The following is a 24462-nucleotide window of genomic DNA, read 5'->3' on the forward strand; positions in this document are numbered from 1 at the left end:
CTCAACAAGCAAGGTGGTGTGAACTCCCGCCCCCTCTACACAGATGTGATGATGCTTTGGTTCTGGTTTCTGGAGAACAAGATCTCGGTCTGGTGGGCATAGAGAACAACTAGTCGGATGCTCTGAGCAGGCAGAGCATGGTCTCACACGAATAGGAAGTGTGCCAGGAAGTCCTAGAAGAGGTCTTCTCTCTCTGGGGTACCCCAGTAGTGGGTCTGTTCACAACAGAGTCCAACAGGAAATGCAAACTCTTTTGCTTGAGCAATTCCTAGCAAACAGTACACTGGGGGACGCGTTTCTTGTGGATTGGACCTTCCCTCTCCTTTACGCATTTCCTCCGATTCCTGTCATTCCATTGGTTCTCCGGAGGTTGAAGAGGTTTCGTGAGACCATGATCTTTTTCGCCCCAGACTGGGCGAGGAGAACGTAGTACTCCAACCTCTTGGATATGTCCACCTCAATGGTTGCCTCGGCAGCCAGATCTCCTAACCCAGTCGGAAGGCTGGATACTCCATCCGGCCCCGGAATCCCTCAACCTACATGCGTGGCTCTTGAGAGGTTGAAATATGGTGACTGGGACCTCTCCAAGGAAATTCTTTAGGTTTTGCTGGCTGCACGCAGACCATCTACAAGATCTCTGTACGTGTGCAGATGGAGAAGATTTGAGGCATGGTCAGGGAGCGCGAGACTGATCCCATCTCTTGCCCCACCGCTACAATGATGGAGTTCGTTCTGTCACTGGCCTCTGCAGGCCTTCAAGTCAACACGGTCAAAGGATATTTTAAGGCCTTGTCCGTGTTCAAGAGATCCCCGGAACAAGGTTTGTTTTTTACGATCCCGGTAATGACACAATTCCTGAAGGGCCTTGTAAATAAGTCCCCGCCAATTCCCTTTGTTGTCCCAGATTGGGATCTTAATCTGGTTCTTACATTTCCTTTTGAGCCTATGCACTCTTGTCCTTTAAGGCTTCTCTGGTTGAAAACAGCCTTCTTGGTGGCTATTACATCCGCTAGGCGGGTGAGTGAGCTACATGCCTTAAGATGTAAGCCATCCTTCTTGCACTTTTTCTGTGAGAAAGTTTCACTCAGGGTAAGGCCTAGTTTCCTTCCCACGGTTTTATCAGAATTTCACTTGTCACAGTCCATCGACCTTTGGTCCTCTATCCTCCCCCCCTCATCCTTTTAAGCAGGAGGAATTGTTCCATCGTCTTGACCCTAAGAGGGTGTTGAGTTACTATGTGGCCAGGACAGCTGGTTTTAGGACAGCTGACCAGCTCTTTTTGGCTTTCTCCTTAGCTCGTAAGGGCCTACCCATAACGAAGCAGACTTTATCCCGTTGGATAATTCTCTGCATAGATGAGTGTTACCAGGCCGGTGCGAAAGAATTACCAGCAGGCATCAGGCCCCATTACACAAGGGAGGTCCCCACATCCACTGCATTGCTGAGGGGGGTCCCTGTCCGGCAGGGATGTCATTTCACCAAAATGCCAGGGGTAGTGGAAGTGACACCGCGTGACCCTTGACCTCTGATGACATCACAGGAAGTGATGTCATATGACTCCACCCCGAAGTGACATCACGGGAAGCATTGGAACACAACCTTTCACCCCTTAACGAAACCGAAAGTGTCATCACATAGCATTGTTTCTAAGTACACTATGAAAAATATGGTTACGGTATCACTATAAAGTGATATACATTGCATACAACAATGGACCCATATCTATCGTTAATATCAGTGTGTATAGTCCCATATTACCAGATCAGCCTTTCATCCTTCCAAGGTCAATAATGAATACCAATTCTGACTGGGTAGTAAGAGTAATGGATGTAAATATGCCCTACGTAAAGCGCTTTAGATTAAAGCGCTATATAAAAAAATGTATATTTATTATTATTTACCAAACAAGGAGAGAGTGATAGCTTTGAACAAACTGGTCATCTAGTACCATTTTATTGGGCTCTTCCACGTGTTTCCACATACATTTAGGGCTATTGCAGCATGCAACATAAACATGTTCTTCACTGCCCTAGCCTATGGCTTCTGAGGATTTATGACTTGTAATATGGAAAACATCCTTCATGGTGGATAAAAAATCAGCTTACAAGATCAGTGAGTTGCAGATCTTATCTTCAGAGAATCCTTACATTTCCTTTAAATGGGATAAGGTGTTTATCCAAACCCACTCCTCATTCCTACCAAAGGTGGTGTCTGAGTTCAACGTGATTCAGGAGATTATGTTGCCAGTCTTTTTTCCTGGTTCCTAAACAGAGACGGACAGAGTTTTGCACTGTTTAGATGTTCGTAGAGCCCTGAGGTTCTCTCCCACGTGGACTAGACCCCATAGGGTCTCTGGACAGCCTTTTTGTCACAGTTGGGTAACCGCATCTGAGCAAACAAGCAGAAATCGCTTCTATATTGAGATGGATTATTGCCTGTATCAGCCAGCCTTACGAACTAAACGCCAAACATCCTCCTAGGGAATTGCATGCCCACTCAGAGAATAAATCACAGCAGTAGTCTTTTAGAGATGTGTCCCATGGGAGGAATGTGCAAGACTGCCATTTGGGCCTACCCATAAACCTTCTGCAGACAATATTCCTTGAGCAGGTCTAGAGCAGAGGCTGAATTTGGACTGGCAGTCCTCTGAAAAGTTTTTCAACAGTTTAGGCTCCTTCCACACTGGAGTAAAGTCTTACTTGGTACTCTCCTGGGTCACCATTCAGACTGCCCATGCCCAGGGCCGACTCAAGTAGTTCATTTAGCGACCTCCAAAAGGGGGATAGGCTTTGTAGGACTTTTTGGCTGCATGCTGTCTACATGTCAGTGGCAAACACTTAAAACAGGAGCTTCCCATTCCCACCTGGCATATTCAGCGCAGTCCCATGTGGATGGATACAAGCTGTTTGAAGATGCACAAAGGCCATGTTATGGGTTGTGAAGATTGAACGTGGAATGACACCAGTCAGAATGCAAAGTATCCCTGACTGCCGGAAGTTCGTCTTCCAGTACGTAAGAAGAGGGAAGCAAATTTTCAGGCCTCTTGTCCGCGCCCCCACCCAATAGAAGAGCTAAAGCATCACTGCTGCAAATGACACCAGCTGATTTCATCAGAGCTCGTCTCCGACTCCGCGCTCCCTCCGGTAATCGTCTCTTCGTGATAGCATGTAATTTAAAGGTGGTTTCAATGCAAATCCATTAATTTTCATCTCCCTGGGACGAGAAGTGGCAAGGGTGGGGTGCCAGGGGCAGGCGCCAACGGAGAACAGCGAGGATTCAAGATGGACGTTGTCCCCCAGCCTCATCCGCTGTGCAGCCCATTCTCCTACACTTACCTGCTGCAAGATCCGGTTGCCTTCCTCATCGCTTTGTATGCAACAAACAGTGCCTGCTGCACACAGTGCCTGCCTGGCTGCCTGCAGTGCACCTGTCCACCTGTCCTCCGTGCAACACATACTGCCTGCCAGTGCAGTACCCTGCCCTGCTGCTGCACTGTGTGCACGGCTGTGTCTGTCTCTGAGTGAGACTCTGACTCTGTGTAAAATCATGCGCAGGTGGGCGGCAGCAAAAGAGGCCCATATTCACGTGACACTGACACCACTCCCACGTCACGAAATTGACCTCTCTGGCGCCTCCAAGTCTCTGTGTGCGGGCGCTGCTGCCTGCATTAATTGTTTTATAACTTCCCTTCCCCCTGCGGCCCCCCCAGCCCCAGGACACAGCCCAGGAACAAGTTGCTTCTTGCAACTTAAAGTACTTGTTATGGCCTCAGCCCATGAGCCCAGGCCCCGCTCCCCCCACCATGCTAGAATTAGTCACTGATTCCTGATAGCACATTCGTAGCACTTTTTGTCAATTGTCTCGACACTCGAGACAATTGACAGAAGTGCTACGATGGTGTTCCTCCACGGCCTGGCTGCCTGGGCCCTTGATGGATGCATTCAAATAAACAATTTGCAAAAAAAATCATCAAAGCAAGGTAACAACGTGTAAACACATGCACGTTGTTACCTTGCTTTGATGCTGCAGTGCCCCGGGCCAGCCCAGTTCCCGACACACCTGCACTCAAAAAACAACTGCCAAAAACCGGCCCGGGGTAGCTGATGAAAAAACAGGCCCCCAGGTGCTCAAGGTCCATCGGCCAGTGGCCGATCGGCCGATGAGGCCAGTCCGACACTGCTCTCCTATAAGTATTTAGGAAAGGGGACAGGACATAGGAATAAGGAAAGTTTTCCATAGTGACTACTCTATTCCTAATGTGAAGTCCTCTTTCCTCCATAGCCCTTGCCTCAAGCCCCCTAAAAAATGTAGTTAGTCCTCCCGCTCCTCTCGACAAATAAAGGAACTGAAGGGTACGGAATGTGGGCGGAGGAGGCGTGGGCAGGGCCTCACTGTTTTCATACAGGCTGTTTCAGTGTGCACATTCCTAAATGATAAGCCTGTGATTCTGTGCTTAGGCTCCGATCCCATCCACAATCAGCGAGAACTCCCAAAAGAATGGAGGAAAGCAGCCATTGGACTAGGAGTACAGTACTCACTAAGGTGAGCAACGTATCCTTTTTAGAATCTTCCCATGCATTTTTATGAAATTGAGCTGGCTGCAAGATGTAAAACAAGTAACTCACCCGTAGTAACATGACTACTCTTAGGGCCTCATCACAACCATGGCAGAATCCCGGCAGTAAATCTGCCAGGATACCGCCAACGCAAATAGAGTTACCGCAACTCAGTCCGGCGCTGTTAGCTCTGGATCACAAGTTGTGGTAAGGCTGTTCCTCCCCATTTTTTGAAGAGTCCATAGGACTGTATGGGGCAATAAAATCACTATCACTGCCGGTAATAACACTGCAAATGGGCGGAAAGTGGAGAGTTTTACCTCCAGTACACGTTGCCACCACATATTTGCCACTGCGCCCAACCCCTGATGAGGCCCTTAGTCTTAAGCCTACCTTACATCACAGTGATCTGACCACCATCCCCTCTGATTCTTACCAACCTATGTAACATGTTTAGTTTCACAGATTAAGGAGCTAAAGATTGAGGCTGTGCACATTGGGTGCAATGTATCTTGAATTCTGTATTGCTATAGCATATGTTCTGGTCCTGTTCATCTGGATTAGTGTTTTCTGTCTGAATATCTTCCAACTGTAACTGTATCTGAGCCTATACTAACATCAGTGTGCTTGAATCTCTGCTCACTGTCCTTTTGACTGGGCCTGCTGACACAATGTCTCAGTTGCTTCTGACAATTAGTTTTTATTTCAGTTTCTGAAGACCTTCAGGGAGTCACTACTTACCCATATTACTTACTGTTAGTATTATCTCCAGTTCCTACTGTTAGAGTTACTAAACTTGTAATTGCTCTCTGTATGCTCTCTCTCTGTTACTCGTAAGTGTGCTGTACCTTGTTTTGACTGTTCAACTGTGAGCCTGCGCTCCAGAAGAGCCTATTCACAGATCCTCACCCTGCCCACTCTCCCCAGGATCAGAGACTGGAACACAGAGGGATCAGATGTCCTCCGAAGCCCAAAACGCATACCCCATCCGAAGACACCAGTGCCCACAGTGACCAGCGTGCGGGCGCACACGGACTCCATGGAGAAGGACTGGCCCTTTCATCACCCGAACAACCAGAGCCCAGCCTTTTGGCTTCAGGACGCCAGCGCTTTTATCATGGCACAGGTGAGGGGCATGGGACATTAATTTGTAATGAAAAACAATCCCCAAATATTTCTACTCCTATAAGATTTCAAATTTTGAGTGACCTATTTCCATGTGCGCATGTCTGGTCTTTTCCTTTTTGGAAACATCATAACCTTCATTTTTATTTTCAATGGATTGCTTTTCTTTTGCAAATTTGTCATCAGATAGATATCACCTTACAACTTCAGCTGCTCGGAAAAAACTTCGACAGGGGGCACAGTGGACCTCGACTCAGCCTTCGATCGTCTGTCCGTCTTGACTCAGTGCTTGATTGTCTGCTCCGGACATGACCTAGGGTGTTGTATATACACTGCGTCACTAAAGCCTGTACCGCAGTTCCTTTTTTCCATGCACTCAGCACGCTGCTCTTGAGGAACGCTAGCGATCTTTGACTTGATGGTTTGGGTAACATTCTGTCATTGCGAGCTGCCATGTCCACGCCTTGGATTTCAGGCTGCAAGTGCTGCTCTGATTGCGGCTCCAAGATGTCGGTTACCGACCCTTACAACATCTGCATGTGGTGCCTCGACATGGGTCGCAACACTGAGGAGCGCGTATGCTGTGCCAAAGTGAACCTGAAGTTACTTTGGGAGTGGGCAGTCAAGCTGGCGTTCGGCCGACCGCCGTCCAAGTCACCGGCGCAATCGACCGTCTGGTCTACGAGGCGGAAACTGAGGACCCCACACCTAAATCAGAAAATATGGAACCGACGCAAAACGAAGAAGAGATCCTACTCCTGCACCGACTCATCGTTGTAATCCTCACATAAAAAGAAGAGGTATCTCTGAAACAGACACGACTTTGAGTCCTCGTCGAAACGTGGTAAGTTGTAGGCAGAACCGACATCCAGGCAAGAATGGGAGGACATTAAGTCTGAGATGTTGCCCATGTTTTAGAAGGTGACTGCGGGTGTGGACGAGCCCCCAAAACAGCAGGCCCCGGTAGCTCCAGTGGTGCCCGGTGATTCCAGTCCTGGGTTAGCACCGATTCCGATGCCGTCAGCGGCAGGAGAGTCTTCGGGCTTAGCGTTGATCAAGTCTGGCTGGCCCTTTGACACGTGGACCTTCCCTCGTGCCTCAAGCCCTGATCGCTTTCGATGTGCAACCGATATCTAGACCATTGTCACCGCCGATCCCCTTACATTTTGATTGTGCAGTGATGTGCGGCAGGGTGGGCGTGGCTAGCACACACTGACCCCTCCCACCGGCAATACATAGTGATATTTTTTCTATTTCATTTTTTCTTGTTTACCTCACTTCAGGGCGGCACCCGTTAATTCTTTTATGTTGGTTGTAACCGTTTTTTCGTCATGCTCATTGTGCAGTAAGCATTATGTGGCAGTGGATTGACACAATCTGTGTCTGGAGTGCCTAGGTCCCGAACACAGGTGTGTGGATTGTAATTCTTTTCACGCTTTTTCAACCCACGTGTTGCAACAAAGACTCCTAAGTTGGGCAGACATTTTCCAAAGAACTCCTCCATGGCATATCACTGAGTTTGTCAACAGCAGAAGAGGCCGCTAGCAGCTAAGGGTTTCTTTTACTATTCTGGCACTCCGTTCAGTTCATCCGGGCAGGAGGAACATAATTTCTTCAGCAGATAGCCACTGCATTAGTGGGGCTCGCTCAGAGGCTGTAAAGGCTTTCACCGGTGCGTGCACTGAGGAAACTTCAGGGTCTATTACGAGGTCTGGTGGACCTGAGGTGATACATCAGCGCCCAGAATCTACCGGGCTCCCTGAGCCTGAGAATCACTGACCCTGTACCGGATCTTGCTTAGAGGATTCCTCTATTACTGGGGTACACCCCAAGGGGATCTCGAGCTCTGTGCTGCAGCTTAACCAAGCTTCATTGTGTCTCATTTAAGGTGTGTGACGGTTCCGCTTGTTACCTGGCTCTGCTGCCTCAAAATAAAGTTTCACAGGACTCAACTCAGCTGCATCACAGCTCCCACAAGATGGCGGCATGACAACCTCACAAGCATAAGAATGACCCAGTAGCCGTTACCCGTACCACAGAAGCTGTATCAGAAGTATCATGTTCTGTATCTCATTTATCTGAGGCATCCGCAAGTTTTGCGCATTCGGGTTAGTCTGCCCCCCACTGCTAGCAAGGAGGCTTTTGTACAGTTGGACTGATCTCGATTGACCACTTCGTGGGCTATGTTTGATCCTATTTCAGCCTCGTCAACGAGGTACAGGTCATCACCGATTGGTCCATCTCCACTTCATAGACACCTCACATGGTATCCTGCCTACACATCAACCTGGACACTGACCGCATCATCATCATCATCCTCTTTAGAGGACATATCTTTTGACAGGTTTCAGAGGATAATGCACTCTGAGGCTATGTTGAGTTATTTTAAAAATCCAATAAAGGAGGTTGTGCCACAGCAGCCATTACAACTTCAACCTATTTTCCCGACAGCAGTGCTGCAACCACATTCACCAATGCCTTCAACTCTACCCTCTCAGCCTACCATGACAACAGTTCCCACCAGTAAAGCGACTGGTCTGAATGCTACATTTGCTCCAATGGATCACGGAGCAGGAGGGGATCCTCTGCCAGTGGCTATGGCTAGCCCTGCAACTCCAGGTACGAATCTACCATTTTCAGATCCAGCTATTTTGGATAACACAACTACTTTAATGGATGACGATGACAACGAGGAGGATGTTTCCCTGTTTGCTACATCTTTGTTCAGGATTTCTTGGGCCTACCCTTGCCGGAGCAACTTTCACCTGAACCAGATGTGTTATCAGGAGTGTCTTTTCAAAACGATGTTTTGGCTGAGTAGAAAAAAGTATGGAAAAATCCACATCCGGTACAATCTGTCAGCAAGAAAGTGGAAGCTAGGTATTGACAACTGTCGAATACTGCATGTTTTTTGGCTTGTCCTCAGCCTTCAGTAGTGGCAGCAGCTACTCTTTTCTCTATATCATCAATATTGCCTATGGGCAAATTGTGCACACCCCTTTCGAAGGAGGACAAACATTTGGAAGCATATGGCAAGAAGGTGTATTCTAATGTGGCACTGCACCTTCACCATGCTAATTGTGACGCTTTGCTGACGGCGCCTAACCAGCAACTGAGGAAGGAGATTACAGATTTCTAGCAGTTCCTGCTGAGGATAAGGTTGCTGCATTTAAATCTGGGCTTGCTGAAGCCAAATTAATAGCCCACGACATGAGAGAGTCCTCAATACATCACATTGATACAGCCTTTAGGGCTGTTTGCTTATGAGTCGACATGCACCGTACAGCTTGGGACATAACGACTCATTTCAATAAAGATGTCCACCATAAAATTCTGGATCTTTCCTTCCAGGAAACAGATTCGTTCCACTCATCTGCAGATGATGAGTTAACTAAAGAAACGTATACCTTAATGGTAAAATCCTTGACTGTCCTTAAAAAGGCCCTACAAAAATCTTTTCAGTCATCCGGACAATCAACACCGGATTTCAGGTCAAAAAGCTTTGGAGGCAGAAAGAAAAGGCAGCCAGATAAGTCTCCTAGCGGACAAAGGCGCAACTAGTGACCTACCACAAAGGGATTTTTCTCTTCTACCTCTGTGTCCTCTACAGACAATAAAAACAATGATGTGTCTGTCCCGATCCACTCACCCACACTGGGTGGCAGAGTTTCAGAGTTCCACCACAGCTGGCGTTTAATTTCAGAGGGTTCCTGGGTCATCTCAGTGGTCTCTCGAGGCTACCGATTACCGATTCCTCCTTCATCTCCTCCCCTCCTTCAAGTAGGCTTAGCGGGCCTATTCCTAGAGGTCAGCAATCTGCTGCAGATCAGTGCTGTAGTGGAAGTCCCTTCTCGAGAGAGAGGGAGCGGATTCTACTCTTGCCTCTTTACTTTCCCAAATAAAAACCAGGCTGGTCTGTGGACAGTATTGGATCTATCCGTCTGTTGCGGGCTAGTCACCTCATTCAGCCGTCCATGCTCTCACCAATGATACACGGAGCCATGGTTGGTGTCAACTTTCTTTATTCACTAACATATCCCAACTGATCCCACTCCCTCCCGTGTCCCTCCCCTTCCGCCCTCTTCCCGCTCTGGTGTTCTTCTTCCCTTAAAGGGGCTGCATCCCTTTATTCAGATACAACACCTCCCACATGCTTAACATGAAAGCCGGGGTCACATTTGTTCAATGAGTCTCACCGGTCTCCTCACTGTCCTGTGGGGTCTGCCTGGAGACTCTCTGGTTTCACCAATCGCTTCAACCGGGGGGTTTGTGTCATCTTCATACCCTGGGTCCTCAGTGACCACTTCTGATGTCTCTTGATCGTCGAGATACAATCTTTTGAAGAATGACGCATTCCGAGTTATCTCCCCTGGTTCTCCCGTCGCGGTTATCATGGGTCATTTTACAGCCGTGATGATCCGAGATTCCGGGTCATAGCGAGTGTCCGTTTTCCTCCTCTGGTTTTGTCGTACTAGGACTGTTTGTCCTACTTCGAGCTGGGGGTCTTTTGCATTCCTCTTTTTGTCGGCCCATTCTTTGGCTTTCCTTTTCTTCTCAGCATCTCGTTCCCTTATGGCTGTGTCTTCTTCTGGTGTGCAGTTTTTCCACTGGGGGATGCACGTTCGGGGTCAGTACCTCACCATTAGTTCTGCTGGCGTTTTCCCTGTCGCATCGTGCGGTGTGTTCCTGTTACTTTTGAGCATGCCGCAGATGGTCTGTGATTGAGATACTTGCTCAGCTAGGGCTTTCTGTCTGGTTAGTTTTATAGTGGCCATGAACCGTTCCACCATTCCGTTGGCTTGGGGCCAGAGCGGTGTAACCTTCTAGTGAGGGAAACCGAGATGGTCTGTGAGTTTGGCGAATTCGCGTCCTTGGAACAGAGACCGTTCTCTGTCTTGACGATGTTGGGGATGCCCCATTCACTGAAGAGTTCATTCATGATGGGTGCTGTTTCACAGAATATCGTCGACTGTGTTTGTTTGATTAAAGGAAATCTTGAGTATTCGTCGATGACCACAAGCAGGTATCCACTTTCTTCCAGGGGTCCATAAAAGTCCATTGCAACCTTTTGTCAGGGCCTCTCTGGAAGTATTGTCGGCTGTAAGGGACTTGGGGATGATTTCCTCACTGCTAGTTGGCAGGGTCTGCAGTGTGCCAGCATGTCTTCCACTACGGTATCCATGTAGGGGAACCAAATGTGGTTTCTTAGGATTTTTTTTGTATTGTCGATCCCTCTCTGGCCCTCATGAGCTAGTGCTACTCGTGTCTTCCGCAGGTCTTTCGGAGCCACTAGCCTGTTTCCTTGTAGCAATATGTCTTGGTCAGTGGCCACAAGTTCAGAGTGTATTTTGGCCGGGCGGTCTAGGTCTTTCTTGTCCGCTCCCTCCCCTCCATTTCTTCTTTCCTGGGATTCCCTCCATTTGTTGGAGCGGGTAAGACGTATGGCGGCTTTGATTGTCAGGTCGGCTTTGCTTCGGTCTGCAAAGATTGCTGTTGAGATTGTTGGTGGCATGGCGTTGGAGGATAGGTATAAGATGTATTCTTCGGCCTCATGAGCTAGGGAGTCATCACTTCTCATCAGTGGGTGTCTTGACAGGTAGTCTGCCGGGTTGGCTTCTCCTCCAGGCCTGTGGATGATTACATAATCATATTCTTGTAACCTTATCCCCCAGCGCTCTATTCGGGGAGGCATTTTTGTCTTGGGATTCCCAAATAGCGAGAGGAGCGCTTGATGGTCCGTTACTAAGGTGAACTTCTGGCCAATTACGAAGTGGTGGAACTTTTCGCAGGCCCATACAGCTGCAAGGCTTTCTCGTTCAGCTTGGGAGTAAGCCTTTTTTTCGGTGTGAGATAGGGCGCGGCTGGCATAGGCTACCACTGCATGTCATGCGTTGTCCTTGGTGTCTGTTTGGGCTAGGATGGCTCCTAGGCCAACTAGACTGGCATCAACTGTGATGACGGTGTGCCACTCCGGGTGGAAGTATGCTAGCTGGCGATGGTTGGCGAGGCTCTTTTTGATGGTTGAGAATGCCGCTTGGCAATGTGAGTCCCAGTGGAATGGCTTGTCCTTCTTGAGGAGGGCTCGGAGCAGGTCGGTAATTGTGGCGTAGTTTTGGAGGTAGCATGCACAGTATCCTGCCATCCCTAGGAACAACCGTAGTTCTGCAGTTGTCGTGGGAGCTTGAAGGTCAGTGATCGCTTTTATCTTGTCTGGGTCAGCCCTTATGCCTTTGTCCGAAAATATATAAGAATCTGAGGCTGGTTTTGTTGATGTCGCACTTAGGTCCATTCAGCGTTAGACCCGCCTCTTGGAGGATCTTGCAGACTGCTGTGAGTGTCATGTTGTTCTTGATCCTTCCCGAAGATCAGGATGTCATCGCTATAGTGTAGGGTATTCACCTCGGATGCTATTAGGCGTCTGATTGTCTCTTGAAAGATTTCTGCGGTGGAAGATATGCCAAAGTTGAGTTGTTTATATCTAAACAGCCCTTTGTGTGTCGCGAAGGTGGTGATTGCTCTTGAAGCAGGGTCTATGACGAGCTGGTGGTAGCCCTGATTGAGGTCTAGTTTTGAAAAATGCGTCGCTTGGTTCAGCCTGATGAGCATATCCTCCAGGCTTGGTCTTGGGTGTCTCTCCCTTTGAATGGCGGTGTTGGGGATGCGCATATTGACGCATATGCGTAGACGTCCATTGTCCTTGGGTACAATTACTATGGGGGATAACCATGTTGTTGGCCCTTCTGCTTTTTCGATGATGTAATTGAGGAGGAGGAGTTGGATTTCTTTCGTAACTTGTGCTTGGAGGTGGAAACCCACTTTGCGGGGGTGTTGTGGCACCGGCGTGACTTTGGGGTCGATGTGCAGTTTAACGACAGAGCCTTTGAGCATTCCTACACCTTCAAACAATTTGGGGAATCAAGCTTTGAGGTCCTCTTTGGTGAGGGGTCAGCATGTTATTGACATGATGGCACCACATTCTGATGGGTGTCCCTTTATTATTTCAGTTTGTTCGTATTGCAGGTCGATGAGTGCCAGGGCCCTGGCCGTCCTGTAGCTGAGAAGGCAGCATCCTATGGAGGGACTCCTTATGACGTGTATTGTGGTTTTTATCGTGAGGTTGTGGTGCATCAGGTCACATTGAAATTGTCCTTTGGACGTCATGGGCAGGGCTGCTCCCCATTGGATGATGTGGGTTCTTGATTTCCGCAGGTGGTAGAGGGCCGCTATCTCATGGTATAGTTCCTCATTCATAAAATTCACTGTCGTGCCAGTGTCAACGACAAATTGGTTTCTGGTGTCTCCCATTTGTATCGTGACCCTGGGGGCTGGCGTGTCCTCGATGTTGACGCTGAGGAGTCGGACGTATTCCCTGTCGTATCCATCTTGTAGGTATTGGAGTTGTTGCACTTCGTCTTGAGGATATCTTGGTGCAGAGTTATCATATGGGTCGATATCCCATGGGAAAGGTTGGACGTGACTTTCTTGTTTGTGAGGTGGCGGATGTTCCCATGTGTACGTTCTCTCCTGAGCAGTCATTTGTATCGGGTCATAGTGGCGGAGATCGTATAGTTCATGAGCTTTCCTGTCGGGTTCTATTTGTAGCCCTTCTAGTGCCCTCAATGTGTTTGGCCGTTGGTGGGTGTTTGTGGGGCATGTCACTCCTCTTTCGACGGGGCGTTGGTCATGTTGTTCTCTGTGTGACTCCGGCAGGCGACCGGCATTCTGTTGGCGGATTGGGCTCGTCTCAGGCAGTTGTTCCTTGCACATGGCTTGAAAGTGGTTTTCTTGTCCACATCGCATGCATCGTTGGCCAATCGTGGGGCATGGTCCTCTGTGTGGGTATTCAAACCCACAGCGGTAGCATTGTCGATCACTGCGTTCGCTGTGTGGTCTATCTGGAAGTTTGTCTACCTTGGGCATTCAGGTATCGGGTGTATGGGGTTATGGCTGCAATGATGTCTCCCTTTTTGGGGTTTTCTATAGCTGCGGCTTGGACGTCTATTCTTTCATACACCCTGGCCAGGTCTAGTACTTCCTTTAGGGATAGGGGCTTCTTCAGAAGGTGTTTTCTGAACATTGATGAGATGCATCCCTCTATTATGAGCAGTCTGATGGCTTTGCCGTCATTGAAGTTGGCGAAATCACATTTTATGATTTTTCTTTGAAGGCGGATGACGAACTCGCCGATGGATTTGTGGGGGAGTTGGGCACACTGATTGAAGGAATAGCGTTCATAGTCACGATTGGGTGTTATGATGAGTTTCTCGTTGATGGCTTCCAGAAGGCGTGAATAGGTGGTGCGGTGTCACGGGGGAATCGTGCGTATTATGTTTTTAATTTCCCTTCCCGCTACATTTGTGAAGATGTTTATTTTGTTGGGAGGTTCTTGGGTGCCAATGGCACCTACAAAGTCTTCGAATTCTTCGACCCATTCTTCCCATCGCTGACCCTGAGCATGGTGTGGGTTGAGGGTGAATGGGCTTGGTCTCCTCATGAGGCTGGCATGTGACATGAGGCTGGCAGTGGCAGATGTGGGAGCACCTGCGTCTGCTGCAGCTTGTGCTTGATCGGTCATGATTGTCCCGTAGTTAGTTGGAACTGTTAGCAGTGTTCAAAGAGGGTTTTATTATAGTCCTCCTGTGTGGTGATTGTCTCTTTATTTATGCAGTGTCAGGGTCTTTGTGGGTTGGGTGCTGAGAGCCTTGTAGTTTGAGAGGCTTATTTTCTGATTCAGGGCTTAACTTATAACTTCTCTTCCTTTTGACTTTCCCTGAATCAGAGGCCCTAGGTGTCGTTGGCCCAGTGTCTGCTGGCAGCGTTCTATTTGCGTGTTGGTGGCTCGTGGCGGGGTGCACAAGTTGCGTGTTGGAAATGGAACATGGAGCGTTTCATGTTACGCTCTGGGGTTTTATGCGTGCACCTCTGTTGTGCGTAGTGGGTCGCGAGACCATGTGTGGCCGTAGTTTGATTGTTAGAGGTTTCTTTTATTGGCTGGGGTTTGCGGGTCGTTACCTGGCTTCAGCTTTCATTCCACAGTTTGTCTGGGTTCGCGGTACTCCTTCCTATGTTGTTCCTCCACTGCTGCTGGTTCTTGGATCACCGGTGGCGCTCCCCTCCGCTCCGTTTGCGGTGCTCGGTAGGTCTTCTTCTCCTGCCCACGGTCCAGCGACGCTGTCTTCTGCCGCTGGTCCCGTGATCCACCGGCGGCTCCTCTTCTTGTTGCTGGCTCGCGATCCGGCGGCCCCTCCTTCAAGCTGCTGGGCTTGTGGTCTGGCGGCCCCTCCTCCTGCTGCTGGGCTCGAGGTCCGGCGGCCCCTCCTCCCGCTGCTGGGCTCATGGTCTGGCGGTCCCTCTGCTGGGCACTACTTTCTTTTTCTTGCCAGCGTGGGCTGCCGGAATAAACATCTTCGGTCTTCTGGATGCTTGCAGGGCACACACGCCTCACCGTCATCCAGTGCTGTTGCACTTCCTTCGCTGCTGGGCACGTTTGTGCTCCTCCTCGCTGCTGGTCGCGTAGACCTCCTCGTCACAGCTGTACTGCTGGGTAGAACGGCCCTCCTGTGCTTCTTCTGTAATTGTTGGGCCTGCGACCTCTTCCACTGCTGGGCGCACGTCCCTCCACTGCTGCTGGTCACACAGACCGTCTTGCTGCACGCCGTGGGACACGGCTGCCTCGTCACCAGTTGTTGCGGGCTAGTCACCTCATTCAACCATCCATACTCTCACCAATAATACGCAGATCCATGGTTGGTGTCAACTTTCTCTATTCACTAACATATCCCAACTGATCCCACTCCCTCCCGTGTCCCTTCCCTTCCGCCCTCTTCCCGCTCTGGTGTGCTTCTTCCCTTAAAGGGGCTGCGTCCCTTTATTCAGATAAACACCGTCCTGAATCTTTATCTCCCTCTAGAGAAATTCAAGGTGGTAACGCCTACTCTCATTTGATCTGCCCTTTATCGCAGAGACTGGCTGTGCGCTGCAAATCTAAAGGATGCATACTTACATATACCTATTGCAACAGCACACAAACAATTCCTACGTTTCTCTTTGGATGGTTGTCATTTTCAATACAGATAGTAACCAAATACCAAGACAGCCATGCGTGTTGAACAGATGTTTTAACAAAGAATGTGGTTGACATGTGTTTTGACCTTAATGCAGGTCTTTATCAAGACCGGACAATTAGTTCAAAATAACTACCTGAAGGATAGATCAGTATCTCTGCAAATAAGGGTAATTGGTATCATTGAGAGCCCAAGTGGGTCAGTGCATAACAAATAGAATCAAATGCAGCATGTAGACCTTTCAGTGTTGGCAAAATTTGAATTCAGTATGTGTAAAGAAGCGTATGCAGTTCTCCTCATATAAGGAAAAATGCAAATGCTGCAACTCGGCTTATGGACCTTTCCATATTGGCAAGATGAGTGTTCAGCTTTCATGAGAAGTGTATGCGAGGCATGGCTTGGTCAGGCGCATGCAGTGACAGCCTTTCAGCGATACTCTTGGCAGCTGCATATGACCCTAAGCACGGACTCTAAGCACTGACCGACTTGAGCTCTCATTGATCCCAGTTACCCTCATTGGGAGAAATACTGACCTACCCTTCAGGTTGTTCTTTTGAACTAATTGTCCGGCCTTGATAAAGATCTGCATTGAAGTCGAAACACGTGTCAACCTCATTCTTTGTTAAAACATCTGTTCCACACGGATAGCTGTCTTGGGTATTTGGTTACTACCTATGATTTTGTTTGGGCCTCTAGGTTGTAGGTCCATTACCTAGACACATGTTGCGGGAGGTACTTCTATATACAAACAAATTCTAGTGGTCACAGCACAGGTGATCATTCAGTTCATAGCCCTCCCTGTAGTTTCACTTTCAATACAGTGTTCTGCTATTTGGCCTGAATGCAGCTCCTCCAGTTTTTACAAAACTGATGGCTTTGGTGGCAGCCCATTTACGTTGTAAAGGGTACATGTTTATCCATACCTGGACGACTGGCTGAATCTGATTGGAGCAAATTCAAGTCAACAAGCTCAGGAGTCTCTTCAGCTTCTTCTGGACCTACTTTTCGGCGTGGGCCTATCAGTCAACGTGAAGAAACCTTCTCTTTTACTGACTCAAGAGATCAAATTCATCGGATTCTTATGCGATGGGAAAATAGGGAAGGTTTTTCCCACGATAAACAGAATGCAAGATATCAAGTTGTGTACCAGTCATTTCCTAGGTCATCAACCAACCTCAGCCTGGTGGTTTTAGCATTTTCTTGGACTGATGGCGCCCTCCATTCTAGCTATTCCATTTGTTCGCCTGAGGATGAGGCGTCTTCCGCTATAATTAGCTTCATGTTGGAATCAGGAACTGGACAAACAATTGGTAAAAATTCCAATCCCATCAGAGTTGAAGGCAGACCTCAGGTGGTGGAACAACAACATCAACCTGTCGAAGGGGGCTTTGTTTCAGGAGAATCTCCACAAATATTTATTCATCTCAGACTAATTTCTTGCAGGTTGGGGAACAACATTAGGTCACCTGCAGACACATGCATAATGGACCCAACATGAGCGGTCTCTTCACATAAAAGTGTTGGTGGTTCTAGCGATATTCAAAGCATTGAAGTCATTTCTTCCGCTGATCCAAAGCTCCTCTGTAGTTATAAAAACAGACAGCAACACTGACATATTTGATTTAAACAAACAGGGAGGGACAAGGCCCGCTCCACTATGCCAACTGGCTAGTCAAATCTGGGAATGGGTAATTCAGCATCCAATAGTACTCGAGGCCGTTCATTTAGCGGTAGATCTGAATGTAAAAGCAAACAGACTCAGCCGTCTCTCGCATGCCAACCACGAGTAAGAGTTGAACTAGTCTGTAGTCTTGGAAATCTTCCACGTCACCAGAGATAGATCTGTTTGCAACCTTGCAAAATCGCAAGTGCAGCCTCTATGCTTCCCTTAATTCACCAGGGTCATGACTTAGTCAGGCTCGGACTGGCCTTTAGGGCACTAGGGCAATGGCCAAACCAAAAACACAAAATGCTAGTGTGGGCCTGTTTTTTTGTTCAAAATGGGACAGTTTGATAAGTTACTTCACCATGCGGCTAGTAGTTTTGACCAGTGTTACTGAATAAATATTCTTAAAAATGCACAATTTGCATCACATTTTATCAAAAACCTCCACTTTGGGTACTACTCAAACAGTATGTCACAAAACGAATGATTTGCCATTTGCAACTGTGTGCCGCTTTTTCATTGGTACCCGCAACATTTTTATGCCCCAGTCCGACCCTGGACTCAGTGGGAGATGGTCTGCAGATTTCATAGAAGTACAGGAGCCTTTATACGTTTCCTCCAGTCCCTCTGATAATGAAGGTGCTAGTGAGGTTTTTGCGTATCCCGTCACTGTTCACTCATCCTAATACACTGAACTGGCCAATGTGGATTTCGTATTTAGATCTCCAGAGATTGAAGTAGTTAGCCCCTGCCTTCTTCCAGTATTTCCAGAGTTGTTACCTCCCCTCTATCAATGACCTTATCCACCTGGTTCTTGAGGCGTTAGTCTATGGGGAGCTTGGTCTATCAGAAAAAAATCTAACAATCATACAAGTAGCTAGGAAATCCTTTACACGCCTCCAATACAAGAGCAAATTGAGGCATTTCTGTTACTGGATGGTAGGACGTGGTTCAGACCCTCGAGCTTCGTCTCTGGGTGATGTACTTTTGTTCATCTGCAGCTTAGCAGAGTCAGGAGTCAAGGTGGACTCCTGTAGGATTTATTTATCAGCTATTGGTGCTTGCTCAAGCTCACAACACATTTACATTTTGATGGTCTTCTACATCTATATCCTACGGTAGCTAAACCACACCCATCTTGGGATCTGAATGTGGTGTTTAAACCTTTCAAACCCATGGCTGTAGGAGATATTAATTTGGTAACGTGGAAAAACACGTTTTCTGTGACTATTACATCGACTAGTATGAGTATGCGAGATTCAAGCGTTATCTGCTTCGGAACCCTACACTGTTTTTCACAACGACAAGGCTGTTCTCAGAACACACCACATCTTTCTTCCCATGGATGTTTCATCTTTTCATATTAATCAAGAGGTGGTCCCTCCTACTTTTTTCCCTTCTTGGAAGGAGAAAGAACTATTCATTGTTTAGCTCTCAGAAGAGCTCTGAAATTTTACCTTGATTGCTCTAAATCTTTAGAAAAGCAGATAGTCTTTTCATTAACTTGGGTGGCCAGAAACCAGGTTCCCAGGCTTTTAAAGTGACAATAGCCAGCCGGATTGTTGCTTGCAATATTATGTATTCTGGCTTACACAATTCAGAACAAGCAGCCTCCTAAGGGTCTGCATGTGCATGCTGTTAGGGCCAAGTCTATGGCTGTGGCTTACCAAAGAGATGTGCTGTAGGATCTTATAAGCAGGGCCGCCACATGGGCCTCTCCTTCAGCGTTCTGTAATAATTTCTGCATAAACTCTGCTTCCAGATCTGATGCTAGCTTTGATCAAGCAGTTTTGCAAAACCATTTTGGTTAAGACTCGGCTAACCGCCTTCCAGTGTGGTTAGTGATACTTAATCTCCCATAGGTATGGAGAAAAAGGGACAGGACGCTGGAGCAAGAAAAAGTTACTCATCATAGTGACTTCTGTACTCCTAGTCCATAGTCCCCTTTCCTCCATACGCACCTCCTGCCGCCCCCCCTTACTTAGATAAATTAGTTTAAACAAGCCTGACAAGCAGTCCAAAGGACTGATAGGTGTTGAGTGTGGGCGGGGTCCATGTGTGCTAGCCACATCCACGCTGCTGCGCATCAGTGCACAATCAAAATTTAAAAGGAAATATTATTTGTTTGCAGCGCTAAAATGGCTCTGGTCCACTCCCCTATGACGGACTCCCATAAGTATTGAGGAATGACACACCATGGACTATGAGTACAGAAGTCACTACGGTGAGTAACGTTTTCTTATTTGTATTTGTTGACCATTATGACTATGGGGGAATACACCATCCATTAGCATGTATTTCAGTACGTCTGAGATGTACACATTAAAAAGTAAGGGTTCCAGTATTTACTTTGCTATGAGATGTTATATAATCTCCCCCACATCCTTTTTTGACCCACGTATTTGTATGTAGGTTTCCAATTAGAGCTAAAACATGCAGAGGAATATTCCTGCCTTGCATTTTTTCCATAGCCTAAACCTCTCCATTGTTGGGTCTGTCCCTCAGACTTAAACCGCGACCTCCAGTCTGTGGCATACGCCCGTGCTCACCTTGCTGCGTGGGAACAAATAGGCGAAGACGGAGTCAAGCTCAACACGTCTTTATTCAAAGACTCCAGGATCCAGACTGCCTCCCCGTTCCTTTACATGTCACTTCCCTCCCCACGCCCTGGTCCCCCGCCCCTGCCCTTCGGTGCTACAACTCTCGACACTACACCTCCCCCCCAATTTAAACACTAACAACAATATCAACAATACAACTTTACCCCATTTCTACAATGAGTCTGCAGGGTTTGGCTCAAGCCCTTTGTGGAAAAGAGTTCTCTGGTTCGGCCTCTCCCTCGGATCGTCAGGCACACCTTCTTCCTGACTGGAAACATCCGACTCTACTCCATCTGCTTGATACGACTCGTCTGAGGAATATTTTGTCTTCTGGTGATCCCTGTCGGGGCTCTTGAAGTATCCCAGACACTTTCTTGAAGTGTGATGAGTTCCTGGTCACCTGACAACGGTCCCCTTCTGCGGCTGCAAAACCCTTCTTCCTGGTGATGATGAGTGGATCTTCATGAAAGTAAGTGTCCCCTTTGCTGATCCGAGTTTTTTTCACAACCAGCACGCCCCCTATCTCTAGGGTGTTTAGTCTTGCTTGCCTCCTATAGTCAGCATAGGCTTTCATCTTTTCCTTTGATTGGAAGTCCCTATTCCTCATCTCTTGGTCTTCCTCCTGGTGTTCAGCTGCCCCTTTGTGGTGAAGCAATATGGTGCGAACACTCCATCCAAATAGGACCTCCGCAGGGCACCTCCCTGTCGAGCTGTGAGGGGTGCTCATGTAATCCCTCAATAATTGATGAAGTACTTGCTCAAGAGGTTGCCTAGTCAAATGGGATATTTGTAATGTTGGAAAAAGGGGGGGAGATGGGGGAACTACTTGTTTCACACAGCTGAGTTAGAGTATAATCGTCAATTTATTAGCCATAAGGTGAATCTTAAATTCTTCAGGTGCATCTGGGGGAAATAGATCTTAAGCCCACCTGAGACCAGAAAACAGAAAATCAACCAAAAGCTGGTTGTTGCCAACCAGCACCCCTAAATGCACTCCCAAGGGGTATAACCCCTGATATTTCTTTAAGTTTTCAATTATTCAAGCTTGTAGATACAGCTAAGAGTAGCACTTTTCAGATCAATGTCAAAATGATGAATTCATTAACAACAATATCACGTAGTATTCAGTAATAGAAGTAATACACAGTTAAATTCAGCAGAAATAGCTAGTCTTGGAATAAACAACACACTTGGGTCCAAGTTATGGGTAAACATATATTATTAGAATTGGATGTTAACTGTCCAACTTGCATGTACATCGCCAGCATAATTCAAGTGATGAAGTAGTTCAAAGAAAAAAATAGTTCAAAGAAAAGAATGGAAAAAACTCCATTACATTGTTTTATGTTCACATACACTGTCCATTTCAACAAAAAGCAATAAAACACATATGTTTTTGCATCTTCTGACGCACTCCAATGGTGGTACAAGTATTGCCAACACGTTTCAGATAATCGTATCCTTCTTCAGGGCCCTGGAGTGCATGCATTCCTAGGCTTCATACAACATTTTTAGACAATGCATCTATAAAAAAAAGTCCACAAAAACACATATAAGTGGTGGAATTTTTCTCTAATATTGTTCTAGGTCAAAGTCAACTCTGACAGTCACTAACCTCATTGCCATCTCCGTTGGACGCTCCAGATCTCACGAGGGACCAAAAAAGTGCAAAGGAGGTGAAGGTAAGTCACCTATAATGTAAGTCAAGTGTAGTGTGGGCCAATTCAATCTAGTCCAACAAAGAGACTGTAACACATTCCGTCACACTGTAAACAAGAGAGGGGAATATTAAGGGACTGTAAAAGTACCTGTCGATGTACATAAATACGTAAGAGTAGAGAGGAAATCCTGACCTGTATGGCATGTACTGCAGCCGCTCCTTATTATGCGGCTAGACCATCATTACAATATGCTAAATAGCCGTCCTAACAATATTCTGAATAACAATGAAAAAATGAAAAAACTCAGCCCGTGTAGTGAGAGGGTGAAGAGGAGCTAAAAATCACCAGCCACCAAGTACATCTAGCTTACAGCGGCCCGAAAATCAGCAGTTCCAAAATTCGAGTGAGTTCAAAAAAGTGCGTGATTGCCTATTCCTCACCACTAGTTCCTAATTCAGGAAATACTAGGAATGAAGTAATGTCTTATGCCCAACGGCGCTTACCTGGTTCCGCGGAGTACAGCGCCACTGAGAGCAGAGTGATGATCGCTGCTCGAGTGCATTGTATCTCTATATGGTGTCGTGACCCGACCGTTGCGCATGCGCGTTCGGTCCTTGCCACAAACGTCGGCCATATTGGTGGAGGCAACGCCTTGCATTGGCAAGGTAAAAAGTAAGCCCAATCCAGCACGTATTCAGCTTGTGTAAGGACTGACATGAGCCTTATTACGTGGTATAATATCCTCAAAAGAGTGTGTATCCACCTGACACCTCAAGGGTATCAACCTGGTTGGTTTCTGACTGTTTGGGAATTAATGTACCCAAACGCACATTAAAGATGGAGGCAGGAGCAACGTATCCGGATCGATAAATCCGGTCGGGTGCCCCAGGAACCTCCAAATGAGTACATGAAGACAGTGGTATTATGGGAGAGCAGGAGCCAACGGAAATGGCAATGGGGGCAACCGACACCGGTTCCCAGTACCGTGTTAATAAGGTCAGTACATCATACACACATAGATTGTTAAATCAAAACAACGAAAATTAATATACTGCTTTGTTATACATAGGCAAATGAAAGGTTGTTACAGTGACTTATGCAGACGGATCTCTTCCTATGAATAAAGGTCCTGAAAACATACAAAAGGATACCCTAAAGCTAGAAAGCAACGGTACAGGTTTCAACACCAGGTACTTTAAACAAAACACACCAAATCCATCTCTGTTCATTCCCCTGGGGTGGATTCAGTCTAACAAGTCTATCCAGAGTACTTCCCTTTGAAGTAATCTTCTGTGGAGATCCCCTCCCCTAGGGTCCAGTTTCACCTGTTCTAGGATGACACACCTAAACTGAGCTTTGGTGTGCCTTGCTTCCATAAAATGTGAAGCCGCCAATGATTTAGGGTTGTTTGTCCAAATGTTGGACTTTTGCTCGGTCCAGCAGGTCTTTCCCTTCTTTGTCGTAATGCCCACATAGTACAGGCCATGTGAGGACTTGAGTCCATATACCACGTTTGCGGAGTCACACGTGGCAGAGTGTTTCAAAAGCAGTGCTTTCTCTGAGTGTTGGTGTGGGATACTGTTGCCTCGTAGGATGTTGTTGCAATGCTGACAGTTATAGCATGGCTTGGTACCCTTGTATTTCCGATTGTGGTCTGTCCTTTCTGTTGTAAGACTGTCTGCTTTGACCAGACTGTTCCTAAGAGCTCTGTTGTTGCGATATGCAAATGTGGGAAGTTGGCCAAATAGTTGCTGGATTTGTGGATCCATTTGTAGCATCGGCCAGTTTTTTAAAATAATCTTCTTGAGAATCGGACTTTGCACTGAGTGTGCCGTGGCGTAAACTAGAGCCTATTGCTGTTTGGATGATTTAGGTGTCAAAAGTGTCTGTCTCTCTACCCGTTCTACTTTTTCCGCAATATCTGACAATAGTTCCCGTCGGTATCCACGGTCTCGAAATTTCTGTTGAAGTGTGGCTGATTGGTTTCTGTATTCATTGATGTCAGATATATTGCCTCTGTACTCAAGGGGACACTTTCAACAGTATGTTTAGGGTGGAAACTAGTTGCGAGTAATAGGCTGTTCCTATCAGTAGGTTTAGTATAAATCCTTGTTGCCAGGGAGTCGTTCTTGATGTAAATCTCCATATCCAGAAAGTTGATCAACGTTGTGCTTGTTTCGGTGATAAACTGGATTCTGGGATGCATATGGTTCATCATCATACTGAATTCTTCTAGTTCATCCATTGGACCAGTCCAGTTGCCAAACACATCGTCAATGTACTGAACGAACATTGAGAGATGTCTCATCCATCGTGGGGAGGTCAAGACGTGTTTGTATTCCAAATAATACATGTATGCATTAGCATACATTGGTGCCGTAGCGGCGCCCATGCTGGTTCCTGATATCTTAAAAAGTATTGGTCCCTAAATCTGAAAAAGTTGTTCACGAGAACCAGCTTGAGCAAAGTCAGTACGAACAGTTTGTCTCATAGGCAGTGTGGTGATCTTAGTAACAGCCATTCAATGGCTTCCAGGCCGGCCTCATGGACAATGTTGGTATATAGGGAGGTGACATCCATAGTGAAAAAGATGTCTCTCCCCACCACGAAGCCTGCTGTGCCCAGCCTTTGTAGGAAGTGCATCGTGTCTCTGATGTGTGTCTTAGTCCCTTGGATAAGGGGTTGTAACACCCGGTCCAGGTACTTTGCCAAAGGTTCCAAAAGGCTCTGTGTTGCTGCTATGATCGGGTGACCTGGCGGTTTTACCAGTCTCTTGTGAATCTTCGGGAG

At 47.2% G+C, this 24462-nt stretch overlaps 1 protein-coding gene across 8 annotated transcripts in view; it reads left to right on the plus strand.

Annotated features, from left to right (window-relative positions):
* Positions 1–24462, plus strand: part of ANK1 (ankyrin 1) — a 2823483-nt gene that overhangs the window by 2546362 nt on the left and 252659 nt on the right. For all 8 annotated transcript variants that reach the window (XM_069617665.1, XM_069617670.1, XM_069617666.1 and 5 more), the window contains one exon: positions 5484–5682. In XM_069617665.1, the coding sequence (XP_069473766.1) occupies positions 5484–5682 (199 nt within the window). The remainder of the gene's footprint in view (positions 1–5483; positions 5683–24462) is intronic.

This window comes from Ambystoma mexicanum, chromosome 10, assembly GCF_040938575.1.
Source record: "Ambystoma mexicanum isolate Mex_15411 chromosome 10, UKY_AmexF1_1, whole genome shotgun sequence".
In the NCBI taxonomy this organism is placed as follows: Eukaryota; Metazoa; Chordata; class Amphibia; order Caudata; family Ambystomatidae; genus Ambystoma; species Ambystoma mexicanum.